Consider the following 13,333-nt stretch of genomic DNA (forward strand, 5'->3'; position numbering starts at 1 on the left):
GTGGAGGGTATTTCCTGCAGCGCAGACTAGAGCCGGTTTACTTTCACCTCAGGAATGTTTGGCACTTTGGCATCACATCCATATGTTCTGATTGACGGACCTCCGTGGCTCATCTTTCTATCCAGCCCCTGCGTCCCTTCCCTTCCTTTCCCCGCACACCGGACCTCCCCAGCCCGCTACGCTTCCCACCGGTGCCTCGACCTAAACGGGACCGTGCGGCGGTTTACGTCCGGGCGGCTCACCTCTGTGCGCGCCTGCAGCCGCTTGTTCATCTCGTAGATCCGATACTCGGGCTGGACCATGTAGGGCGAGTGTCTCCTGTAGAAGGGTCCGAACGGAGAGGAGTAGAACGGGTCGTGGGTTGGGTTGGACATGGTGGCTCCTGGCGAGGCGCACGGCGCGATTTCAACATCCAGCGGGTACGGCAGCGCACATGGGAGTGCGATGCTCTCCGAAGACCCCCAGTAGGAAGCAGCCGCTGTCGAGGCTGAGCTGCACTCTGCAAGTTGGCCTGCCTAGTTCGCTGCTATAGCGTGGTGCTGGAAGAGGAGGGAGGAGGGAGGAAAGGGAGAAGGGGAGGAGGGGGAGGAGGGGGAGGAACGATGGGTAGGGGGGGGCAGAATTGAAGGGGGAGGAGGGAAGTCGTTTCCTGTTCTCTCAAGACCAACACTCAGTTTTGCACTCTTGCAAAGTTCAAGTAAGATCTCTGCGTGCATATGTGCGAGTGTTTTCCTGTCTGGAGTCGTGCATTGTTTTAGTTTACATGTACTGACACTGGCACCATGAATAAAGTACTTCTTTACCTAATGTTGACTGTTCACATAAAAAAAAAAAAAAAAAAAAACATAAAAAATTCAGAATAGTTTGCTTTGGGACATGTTTTGACTGAAAAAGATGTGAATGTGAAGTAACAGTATTACAATGAAGTGTGGCAGCTGGCACATACTATATGTTCTGTGCATGCCTGAGAGGCAATAACTCTTCATACCAGCAGGTGGCAGCAGTCTGTATTCATCATTCAAAAGAGGAAACAAGGTGAATATTCAGATGAGGTGAAACATGAGGAGAGCAGTCCGTGTGTGCCCTTCAAATTTTCTCCACTGATCCAACATGCTGAGTCGGCTAAAATGCTGCCAGCAGGGGTCCACTGGTGCCAGCGGTGCAGGATACGACGCAAAAACTAGAGTCACAAATAAACAACAATGGCCCAATACTACAATTGACTGCCGGCTTGGTGTGTGATGACCTTAAGAATTAAATGTGTGAAGACTCACAGTATCTGGCGACGAAATAATAGTAATAATAAAAATGTAGGGCTAAAAAATGCACTTCCTTTAATGGCCACTAGAGGCTGCTCCTAAAGTGAGTCATTCCCCATGGATCATCGTGTAATTTAACAGCAAAAATTACAATGTCTACAGCCTTGTACAAAAAAAAGAGTTTTGACCTTATAGATAATTTCATCTTTCATGACGACTGTGCTGGGCTGAAATTTCCCCTGTATGAATTATATCAAGGCTTAAAATGATGTAATTTAGGGCTGCTTTGATTGACAGGCAGTTGCCTTCACAGGTTGTTACGTGTCACCGTCCTGCAGTGGAAAATTCGCTGCTTTGCCTTCTGCACTGTTGGTCACTGATCCACAGCATCACTCCGAATCTTTACTAGCCAAGACACATTCAAAACATGTCATTTGCTTTACCTGTACAGTGTTTTGGCTGAAACACTAGATTTAAAGGCTCCATGTGCATGAATTTGGATAAATGGAAGTGAATTTTCATCAACTGATTTTGAAGCCTTCCAGTGGTAGAATTTTAAAAGACAAGCAGAATAAAACATCATAAACCACAGTTTTGCATGAGTTAACTAGCCTGGTGGTACCAGACTCAGTTCTAAAGAACTCCACAGCGCTCAGATGACATGTATGACTAAATCACTGCTATTCTTCTGTTGATCATTGCATAAAGGTTGCCCAAACAATCTGATTGGCCCATGGCATCTTTGACAAATTTTGTAGGAAGTCAGACTGGTTTCCAGGGATATGAGTATAAGCTATTGTAATTGTGGATACTTCCAAAAATAGTTATTAGTTGTTTCATTGATCAAGTAGTGTGGGACATTTGCATTTAAGGCTGCCAATGAGAAGCATTAAATCTAATTTCACAGTAATGCAAGAGACTTAAATCTGGCATCCGTGGTTGACACTCTCAACCAAGCACACCAATTATGGAAGATGAGTTACGAAAGAGACCGAAGCTCCTCACTCTATCTTGAACTTCATACAAAATGGAAACTAAGACAAATCAAATCCATGTTAGAAGGCCAACCTCCGACTTTATAATGTCAAGTACAAAAAGGAAATTTGTGCAATTTCAAGAACTTTAGGCTATCTCAGTGTAATCCCAATCTGACTACATGGTGTTGAGATCAGGACTCTGCGGAAAATACCCCATCTCCTGCAGGATATTTTCTTCTTGTAGCTGAAGACAAATCATCATGACAACAACAACATTGATGTTTGGGCTCATTGTCCTGCTGCAAAATGAATCTAGGACTGATCAGATGCTGCCCGATGGTACTGCGTGATAAGAATCTCGCCCGGCTCTATGTATGTTGATTAGATACAATAATGATTCATGAGCTTTCGCTTACAGAATGCTGGGCTTGTCACCATGATCAGATTAACATGTTGAGAGGACGTGGGCTAAAAATTTGCTACTACGACCTCCCCTCATGTGCATCTGTGTACGACTACTGCTCTATTGCTGGATTGTTCATTTTTGTTGGTTTGTGGTACAATACTTTAATTACAATTAGAAACATGCACCATGTGAGCACTGATGTAACAAAGACCTTTACATAGAGCAATAATAGTAGCTGAGAAAGTGGGACCTGCCTTAGTGGACACAGATGCCAGAGTTGCACATTTGCAGTTTCCTTTATGTTTTGCACAGTAAATGTGCATTTTCATCAGAAACCAGTCTCCCAATAAATAGAGACAACCTGGTTGTTTGCACAATCAGTGCCAGACACTATGTTAGATCTTAAAAAGCAATGTCACCACACAAATATACACACAAAATAACTAGTACTAGTAATTATTACTTCACATTGCTACCACCAATTTCACCAGGGTTTTTGACGTAACCAACTTACCTGACCCGTCATGTGAGCTCTTTATACTCCTTTGTGGCTTCTTAAATATCCTATAATGCCTCTGGATAACTACACTGAATATACCTGAACTTATTGAATGTGGGTTTTTGTTTGAATTGAAACTATGTAATCCGGATTTTAAATCATCAGATCCATTGTGATTCATTTTAATTGGCTTGCTTTTATATGTATTGCTGAGTGAACATGAATTCATTAATCTAAAACCCCAAAATGCCTATTTCTGAACACCTCTGTGTTTAATTAGCAAGCCAGCCGTTTATTACTCACATCATACCTTGATAGCAACATTACATGGTAGCAGCACTGCATGCAAACAGCCTAACGCAGACGGGTTCTAATATATTTCAACATTTTCACAGTATAATCCATGCAACACATGTCAATAATATAATTTACTGTGACAGTATGTGTTACTAACATGTTCAACCTCCAAACCAGACACAGCAGCATGCACTGGAAATCTTTTTTTGGCACACTGATTAAGATTTCCTCCATGTTCTCCTCCGTGACAGATTAGGCTTCGGCTGCAAAGTAGCCACAAGAATCTAAAAATAAACAGACACTCAGACCGGCTGTAACGTTGCAACCGAATCTCACATTAACTGCCCACACTGGGAATTAATGAACAGCATTTATGAAGTCTGACTTTTAATCCAAAATGGCTGAATGGGGAGAGGCAGTCTGAATCGAGTGAGATAAAAGTTGTAATCCAAATGCCTCAGGCATCCGGTCGGGTAATTAAAAAAAAGTTTGAAAAATCTATTAATAAACCTTTAATTAAAAACTACATTTTTAATATCTCAAGACCTTTTCAATTGACATTTCTAACAGGATTTGGTTGCTCGCCTAAAGCGCTTACCACTCGAGTGTGGCTGCAATACACTACATTGAAGTGAACAGCTCATTTACCAGATTTCAGTATTAACTCGCTGTATTGTACAAATGATCGTAAACACAACCTGCATGAGAGGTTACAGGTCTGCTGATGGCAGAATGTGCAGCAGAGTGTGTCTCTGTGAAGACGTTATGATGAGAACATTTTATCTGATGTTCTCCAAAACCCACAAAAACACAAAACAAAACAGAATTTAAATTCAAAATCACATAAAAAACCTACGCCGTAGTCTAAGTTGTCATCAAGCAACGACATTCACGAGTTGAAATATTCATTAATAGATAACGACTCATTGTCATTAAAAGTCCAGAAAAACAATTAAGCTTTCCCACTGACTACACTGGTGAAATTTGAAAATCACACAAACAACCTACAAATTGCATTAATGGACAAGGATGTGCAGTGTTTCCTCTTCATATTATTAAGAAATATGTCTCTTAAGCATAATATCCAGTTGCTTCAGTAAGATCAGCATTAGTACTTTATTAGGTATCAATCTCAAGCTGCTGTCTTGATCCTGTAATTCTGAATGCTGTGTATTCTTTTACAGCTAAAGATCCCCAACAAAAACACTATTTCCTGCTTATTTGCGTAATATTTGATAAAAAAAAATACAGCTGAAAGCTACTCGGTCTTTTTTATAACAAAATTAAACCACAAAACAATGACATATAAAGTTGGAGCATGTTGGAGCACATGGCTTTTCAGTTAGTTCACACAGAATCTGTCCACAAAATCTCTGCAGCGGAAAGATGATCTGGAGTCGCTCCGCTGGGAAATGATTATGCCCTGGCAAAGATCTGCTGGACCAATTAAACTGTTTGTACAAGGTTTTATGTGGTGATGGACAGAATTGTAACAACAAAATGTCTCAGATTGGTTGTGCTATTGTGTGCAGAATTACTTTATCTCTGTATTAAAATTGAAACATTTTGAAATCCCAATCTCTTCTTAACTTCCTAGCCTCCCAGCTAATAGGAGCTTGGTTGAATGACCAGACTACTGCCACCTAGTGGTATGAAGTGTTACTTCCTTTCATGCAGGTGCTGAACCAATAGTATGTTGCTAGCATTGGCTGTAGTCTTGGCGGTTTGTTAAAGTTTTCGTCCAGACACAGGCGACGTGACAAATGACAGCTGACCTTTGTTGTTGGTGGGTCCGTACATTAAGGGTCATGAATGTGGTAGGTGAACTGGAAAGTATTTAAATATGAGGTCACACAGTTTAGTTTTTGGTATTCTCATCAGACTTCATGACAATGAAGCCTTATGCTTCCAATATAAATAGAAAGCAGTCCTTGCTTAACAAAAACTGAACACATACATGTTAGAATTTCGTTATGATTCAAATCTAAAGCTGCTCTGATGCTGACTGATTGGAAAGCTCTTTAAAACCTGGTCTTTAAATGTGATCTGCATCTGGATATGTTGAACCATACGTTAACACGACATGCTCATACCTGCAGGATCCGATCCAAGGTGTTCAGAAGAACACAAATGAAGGTCACCTGACTCCTTAGTGCCTAATTCTAGTCTGACGAAAGCAACAGGTAGAAGAGTTGATGACGTTCCTACACAATCATGATAATGAGACGGTTTATTTCAATCCCAGGTAGAATTGAAAAGACCTGTAGATCAGATGTCGTTATCCACATAACAGATCCAGATATTGATCACATGTTAACACCAGGTCTAATCAGTCATGCTTGGTGAAATTCATTCATTAGTGTTTCTGTTACTTCACATGATTAAAATAATGCTCAACTAATTAATGCTGTTTTTAATGTAAACACTGTTGATTTTTTTAAATTTTTTTATTTATTTATTTTTTTGTTACTGAACTGACCTGAATGATTGTTGGTATTTGGAAAGAAGTTCACTACAATTAAAGTATGAGGAGCTTATTTACATAAGCTCTGTGTTGTCTTTGTTTAGTAGGACATAGTTGAGATGAAAATTTCCTTATTTATCACTGCTACATACTTTCTTTGTATTTTATTCCGGTTCATAGATATAGTTTGATGTGAGCATAGTTTTGGTCATTTCATCAGATTTGTTGACTATAAGTAAGATATAGTCCAGCCTTATCCTTTCAATATAAACAGAAAGCAGTACTTGCTGCTTGGAACTTAATCGTTACATTTGCGTTTGTTCTTTTCTGTAGAAGGTTTAAGTTCACTAAAATTAAAGCATGAGGAGCTCATTTAATTTCCAGCCATTAGAAGGAGAAAAGCTGTCTTGTCTTGGAGTTGTCTATGTTGAGGAGGACATAGTTTAGATGAAAACGTTCCCAATTCATGACTGCTATGTCCTTTTATATATATATATATATATATATATATATATATGTTTTATTCACATTTTTACTTTTGGTGAAGTTAAATTAAACCAATCGTATGGGATACCAAATGTCCTCGAGACCTCGAGAGTTTGTTGTGTTGTGTCCTGCTGAATGTTTCGAGCCTCGGCCATTTGTTAAATACAGCAAATGCATCAAGGATGAAGAAGGAGAGGTGCTTTTAGTTGTGAAACAGCAAGGTGAGGGAGACAAAACACTTGTGGATGAGAATGGAAATGGGTCAGGACACATATAGACACTCTGCTTCTGCTGGGTTCCCTCTTGGTGTTACTATGGTAACGTACCCTATCTCCCTACCTACCTACCTTTCTTCCTACCTGCCTCTAACGCACAAAACTACACACCCTCACAGCCGTGCTACAGGTTTTGCACCTGAACGCACCGATGTCGCTCCCGTTCGGAAGAACCAGCGCAACACGTCTTATCCTGTTTCACAGGCGAGCGTGAAAATGTAAAGTTGTAGCTGTGTTTGATTCAGCTGCTGCTGCTGCTGTAAACAATCGCACTCATTTGGCTTTTTTTGTTGTTGAGCGAAACATGTGCCAACATGCAGACTGTTTGAGAGTTTTTTGAAGCTGAGAGGAAGAGTCTGATGGTTAATAAAAGGACCTCACTGGTGATTGACAAGCAATGATGAGACAAAGGAAGTTCTAAAAACAGAGCAGAATTTCACAGCATTAAGACCGCAAACAAACCACTGTAACCAGCCAGGTAACGCTACCTGAGAAAATCCTTCTTCTGGTCTAACTCTTGTCAGAATCACGCTGCTCATGGACTCGGCAGAAAGTATAACAAACTGTGAACACTGGGAAGCGTGTCCCCTATTTTGAGCACACAACTGTTTTCCAAATATGGATGAAATATACCCCGGATGCCGGAGCAGCAACTTCTATGGTGGAATCTCATTAGCATCGTAATAGCTTCCAGGCTCATTTGCATTTTGCCTTGAGTGATTTTTCTCTCTCTCGCTCTCTCTCTCTTTCCTCCTTGCTGCTGGATGGAATAATAATAATAATAAAAAAAGAGAAGTAAAACTTTAAAGGAGCATATTTTATTTCATTATTTAAGTTAAACAAATTGTAATTGAAAAGCACTTTTCAATTATGCTCTTTCCTCATACTGGTGACAAATGAGTCTTCCAGTTGTGTCAAGCAATTATAGGAAGACACACAAAACTACAAACTAATATTTGCACACAGGGATGACAAATTAGTGCAAATAGATTAATACGGGAAGTAGATGCTTTTAGTTCTATTGCAGGAATGGATTGAGTGTGTATACATGGGGAATAAAACCCCATTTGCACCAATATCCTGAGCTCTGGTGCTAAAGTGACATGACATGAAAACAATGTGGAGCCTTTTGCCAGAGGAAAATGGTGGAGACGACGCGGAAAGCTGATAAATTGATGTAGCTCCAAGTTCAGAAAATGTCATACTACATGTTTAAAGTGATTAACCTGGCTTTTGCGGCCCCTTGCGCAGAATACAACGACACAGGCACAGCTTGTTAAGGCTCTTCTTTTCTTATGCTGAATTTTTTGCAGGGAAGCAGCGCAGCGAGCAAAGAGTTAATATTTTCAACCAGTTCTGCCTCTGACACACACACACACGCGCACACACACACACACGCACGCTCGTATCCCCACAACCCATCACCCCTGATCACACTCAGATGCACGCACACTCCCACGCACACACACATGCACACACACATGCACACACACAAACCCATAATTCCCAACACCACCTCCCCCTCTCCCTCCTCACCCACCGCCTCCTCCTGCCTCCCTGGGCTCACCCTCCCTTCCCTCATCCTCCTCTTCCTCCTCTCCTCCTCCTCCTCCATTCTCCATCTCTGCCCCCCCTCCCTCCCTCCCTCCCTCCCTCCATACCTCCCCCCATCCCTCCCTCCTCCTCCACCCTCCTCCTCCAGCACCACCATCACCGCCGCCGCCGCCCCCCTCAGGTCAGTTAATAAGCGAGCCTGAGCCTGTGCCTCAGCTTGGCTGTCTGGAGGACATGCAGAGCAGTGTCTCCTGGGAATTGGCTCATGCAGAATGCTGCTCCACTGAGAGAATGGAATTTTACCCTCGCTAGGGCTCCCAGCCACACCGCGCAGCAGGAAACCTGACAGACACACACACACACACAAACACACACAAGTGCACGTGCATGCACACAGACAGCGCGCAAACATCCCCACACACAAACACAGTGAGTCCCTGGAGTGTGTTTCAGGAGACGTCTCCCCATCCCTTTACGTAAAGTGACCACTACCTAAGAAAAACACTTATTTTCCCCCTGAATCATCAAGAAGCCATCATTAAGTTAATGGCGACACAGTCTTCGGGGACATGCGGTGATAGTCTGTGATGCACAAAAGCCTCCATTTCACTCTGGCAAATGTAAACACACACACACAGCAAAGAACGCAGGAACATCAGTGGGTACAGTGCTACTAATGAGTTGCCCCGTAGATTTAGAAACAGTGGCTTTTCCACACTCCTGTCTCAACTTCAAATGTTGAGAAAGTCACCCCCCATCCCCTCCCCCCTTTTCCTTCTCCACCTCCGCCTTCTTCTTTCCTCCTCAAACCCACAGCTCCATCTAACGGTGTCCCTGCGTTACATGGACGAGTCTGAGAGTAAACACAGAACCGCCGGAACAGATTCACTTGGATAACCATGCAAATCAGATTGACAAGTTTTGCTGTAAATGAACAGAGTGAGCGGAAACATGTTTGCAGCTTTGGAAAAATCAGCAGACATAATAGCACAAAATAAAGTAAATGTTTTCTCTCTGGGAACTTTAACCCTTAATTTGGTTTTTGTAAATTAGTACAAACATTTTTGACTGACCCATTTGGTTTTAGAGAGTGTGTTTCAGGACAAAATGACAGAGGTCTGATGAATCATGTTGCCCGGCAATACTGAGTATGATTCATGCCTCCAACGGGGTTGTATTTACTCAGGGAAAACAATACTCACTGCACTGAGCCTGCACATGTACACAACATGCAGGAGGAGCAGAGAACTAGCTTCTGCTCATATGCTTCTCAATTTATATTCATATTCATATTTTCAGCAATGTGATTTTTTTCTCTCTCGCCTTGATGAGATTTAGCTGAGTAAGAGGAAGGATCCAATCCCATTTTCCGTGGTTGCAACATATAAAGAGAATCTGGACCGGATCTCCAGAGAGAGAGATTCCTCCACCTTCATGTGCAGATTACCTCCACTGTTCCAATGGGATTAACAGTCACACAGATTGTAAAACCAGTGTTGCTGCCGAATTGAATTGTTCACAGACGACACCCGATGCCGTCGCCTGGCTGTCAGACTAAATGTGGAAGAGCTCGGCTTGTCAGGCACCATTGAATAAGAGGCAATTATAGGCTGCGTTCAGTGCGGTTTGGACCTAATCATAAAGAATTCCTATTTGTTGTCACCTCCCCCTTCTTCCCGCAACAAGGAGATAATTCACAAAAATAATATTCATAAAGGAGCTGATATGTTGTGTGATGTAAAAACACACCCCCTAATTGTAAATGAGATTTTTTTTCAAACAAAAATGTTATTCTCCACCCCTAAATACACCATGACAGTGGTGGAAAAATTGTGGAAATGGAGAAGTGAAACACACACACATATACACAACTTTCAATGAGCGTCTCTCCATGAAATGCTGAAGCCAAACATTTACACCATGAAAATGCTCCGAATAATAACACTGACACTTTACATATGAAATATTCCTGCACTTTTTGCATTGTAAATATTCTCCATCTGCAACATTTGTCAGGTGTAGCACACAGAGGTTATCATTATAATTATTTTTTCTTCTCTACTCGTGGAGCACCTCCAGTTGGAAAAAAAAAAGCCCAGCCTGTCTCAGCTCTGGCTGTTTGTAGTGCAGCAAGCCGAGGCAGCAGCGCTCTCTTTGGGATTTAGCCTTTCAAAAGTCCTCGTCAGATTTGCAGCGCAGACGTACTTCTGCTGCCTGCCGCCCCCACATCTCTGCCCCCCCCAGCACCACCACCACCACCACCACATCTCCCCATCCCTCTAACCACCATTCCTCCCCCCATCCTCCCCCTTCAACCTCCTTCCCCTCTCCTCTCTGCTCACTCTGCTGCAGATGTTTTGGGTATGTTTTCTTAGTGAGGAAGCTGCGCCAACTGCCAAGTGCCGACAAAATGCCCCTCAGTCGACTCCTGCAGTCGCTGGTGCGGCGGCGGTGGTGCTGGCCAACGGTTGGTGAGCTAGACGTTAGCATGAATAGTGGCCAACATTCCTCAGACAGAGAGAGGTCGTGTAGAGGTTAGCCCCAAAGGCTGCCAAAGTGCACAATGTGCAGGATCCTAATTACCCAACCTGCAAGCATTAGTGAGTAGAGGAGAATCTTTATGAGAATAAATGCATTTTCAAAGAGCGGCAAAAATAAATACAAATGGGCCTATCTGTGGTGGCTTGCTGTGTCCGCACACACACAGGGCTCCACAACATTTACTGAACGGATTTCAGGTTCAGTTAGGTGAGTTGCACCAAGGCTGGACCAGGCAGTTAATAAGCTGCCTGGTCCAGCCTTGTTGCGATGGCATGTCATCGCAACAACTCAGGTGCATAACTTTCCTCGCACACACACACAAAAAAAATGAAAATTGTATTACGATTCCCACCCCCCTTCCACACAGTAAACTTCCAAAAGCATTGATCGTTCAGTGGCTATTATCCTATAAGTGTTGATTAAGCACTCAGAGTGGATGTGGCTTGGAGGCTGTTCAAAACTATCTGAAAGTGTTAAATTAACTCTGATGGGGATGGAATTACACAAATACATTACAGTGATGAGTGTTAACTCTAACAATGTGGCAGTGTTTTCATTCCAACTGTGTCAGCAGATGACGAGATTCTAGTCAGGGTTTCTTCATTTATTGGCATCAAAATAGAATAAACATCCTTATTGCTTGAACTTTGTTATCGATGCCAATGTTTCTCTTCAGTGTCTGTACAGCTTATAGAGACACAGGTATTGTTTCCACTCATTCTTACTTGTTTTCATGTATTATGTGGTACAAATCCGTCTTCAATATTTTAACAATGTGAATGTGTGTAAAGGCAGCCCTGTCCTCCAAAGCAATCGCCTACTGGTGTGCAGCTAACAATCCGTCAAACAGGCAAGAGAGTGTTTCCTGTTAGTCTTAACTTTTCAAATGAGGTTGTTTGAGAGATGCACTATGCAGCATTTCAGCAGACTTAAGCCCCGTCCACATACAAACTAATTACATGCGTCACCAATTGCTTTGTAGCTGACTGACGCTACTCTACTCCACTGTTTCTAAGTATGGACGCTTCAACAGGGATAATTCATTCAATTTCCCTTTAGTTCACAGACAAGCCCTAGTAAAGTCAAAATCGTATCTTTTGGATAGCCAAAAATTACCTCTTATTGGCGTCACTATCTGAAAAGAAAACACTGTCAACAACGCTGCTGCACTATCTATGTTCACCCAACATCAAGCCTGCTATCACCATGGTGAATTTGGTGGCAGTAACCAAAGTTGCAGACAGTGTTTCCTTGCGGGAAACGTTTGGAAAACGGTATCAGTTGCTCAAAATCGAGATTAGTTCAAGTTGGTACCCACTTACTTCAAGTTACTTCAAGAGGGGTTTTGCCTATTGTCACTAAAACTTTCAGAATTTTGTTACAATTTATTGGTCTCAGTAGCAGTGAGAGAACAAGCTACAACACAAATCCAGAGGGAGCCAGCGACATGAAGCGTCCAGCTGACATCAAACACTTGCTGTTACGTGGCAAAAAGCGGAACATGAAAGTTGAGCCGGTTTCACCTTTTTTGTTGTCTCTCCTTTGCCGCAGTGACACTTCAGACAATCATAAGTGACAGCTTCACTCTTTGTAATATTTACAGTCATTGTCTAATTCAAACACCCCTACTTAACCCATTAAGAACCTTTAAGTGCAGCCAGACCAGTTTGCAAAGTGTGCTAAAACCCAAATTTCCAATATTTTTGTGTTATTAAACAGTAACAATCTGCCTGTGCCTTATAATATCTGTGCAAGCAAATAAACAAATTTGTCAATTAGAACCTGCCTCTTGTAAATTTATCTTTGTCTAATATTTTTATTTAGTTAATCTATCTGTATCTGTTACTTGGCTCAACAGATCTGTATTCGCACCATTTTCCAGTCAATCAACATATACGACATTTTCATGAATCGAAAAACATCCGTACCACACTGAGTTAATCACTAATGCTTTTTGGTTTATTAAGAGATGTTTGCTTCTTTTACCAACAACCTTTTTCTGTAGAGGGCGAGGCTGATGGGAGACCAAACTTGATGTTCAGGAGAGAAAGAAAGAAAGAAAAATAGCTGGCTGTGCTGCTACCATCCCCCATCTCGTAGGCATGGCAGCAGCCTCGCACAAATGCGCCTACACACACACACACACACACACACTTGCTCACAGACACACAAATACACATGCATACAAAGCACACACATACATAAACGTACGCACACACACACACACACATACACGCACAGCCCATCTCTCTCTGCTACCTGATGTGAGGCAGAGAGAATATTCCAGAAACCAAACACAATGAATGTTCCTCTGCTATTCACACAAAACAGAAAAATCACACACTGCTACGGCCCTAATTCCATTTAAATCCATGCATGTATTTAAAGCTGATTAGTATCAAAAATCAATTTAAAACTAGTGGAGAATAAAAAAAAAAGACAAAAAGTTTATGGTATACCTTCAGTGCTGTTTAAATAAAGTGCTTTAAGAGTCCATGGTTGAAGGCAGACAGCGATCTGTGGTGGTCCTGCTGCCCTCCCTGCACCTTCATAATATAACACTCACAGCAGCTCA

General features: G+C 42.1%; 1 protein-coding gene across 2 annotated transcripts in view; it reads right to left on the reverse strand.

Moving 5' to 3' along the window:
• Positions 1–485, reverse strand: part of ldb2a (LIM domain binding 2a) — a 92,292-nt gene extending 91,807 nt beyond the window's left edge. For both annotated transcript variants that reach the window (XM_084549972.1, XM_084549971.1), the window contains exon 1: positions 243–485. In XM_084549972.1, the coding sequence (XP_084406098.1) occupies positions 243–374 (132 nt within the window). In that variant the 5' untranslated portion in view covers positions 375–485. The remainder of the gene's footprint in view (positions 1–242) is intronic.
• Positions 486–13,333: the final 12,848 nt, after the last annotated feature.

Source organism: Chelon labrosus (assembly GCF_963514085.1).
Source record: "Chelon labrosus genome assembly, chromosome: 8".
Lineage (NCBI taxonomy): Eukaryota > Metazoa > Chordata > Actinopteri > Mugiliformes > Mugilidae > Chelon > Chelon labrosus.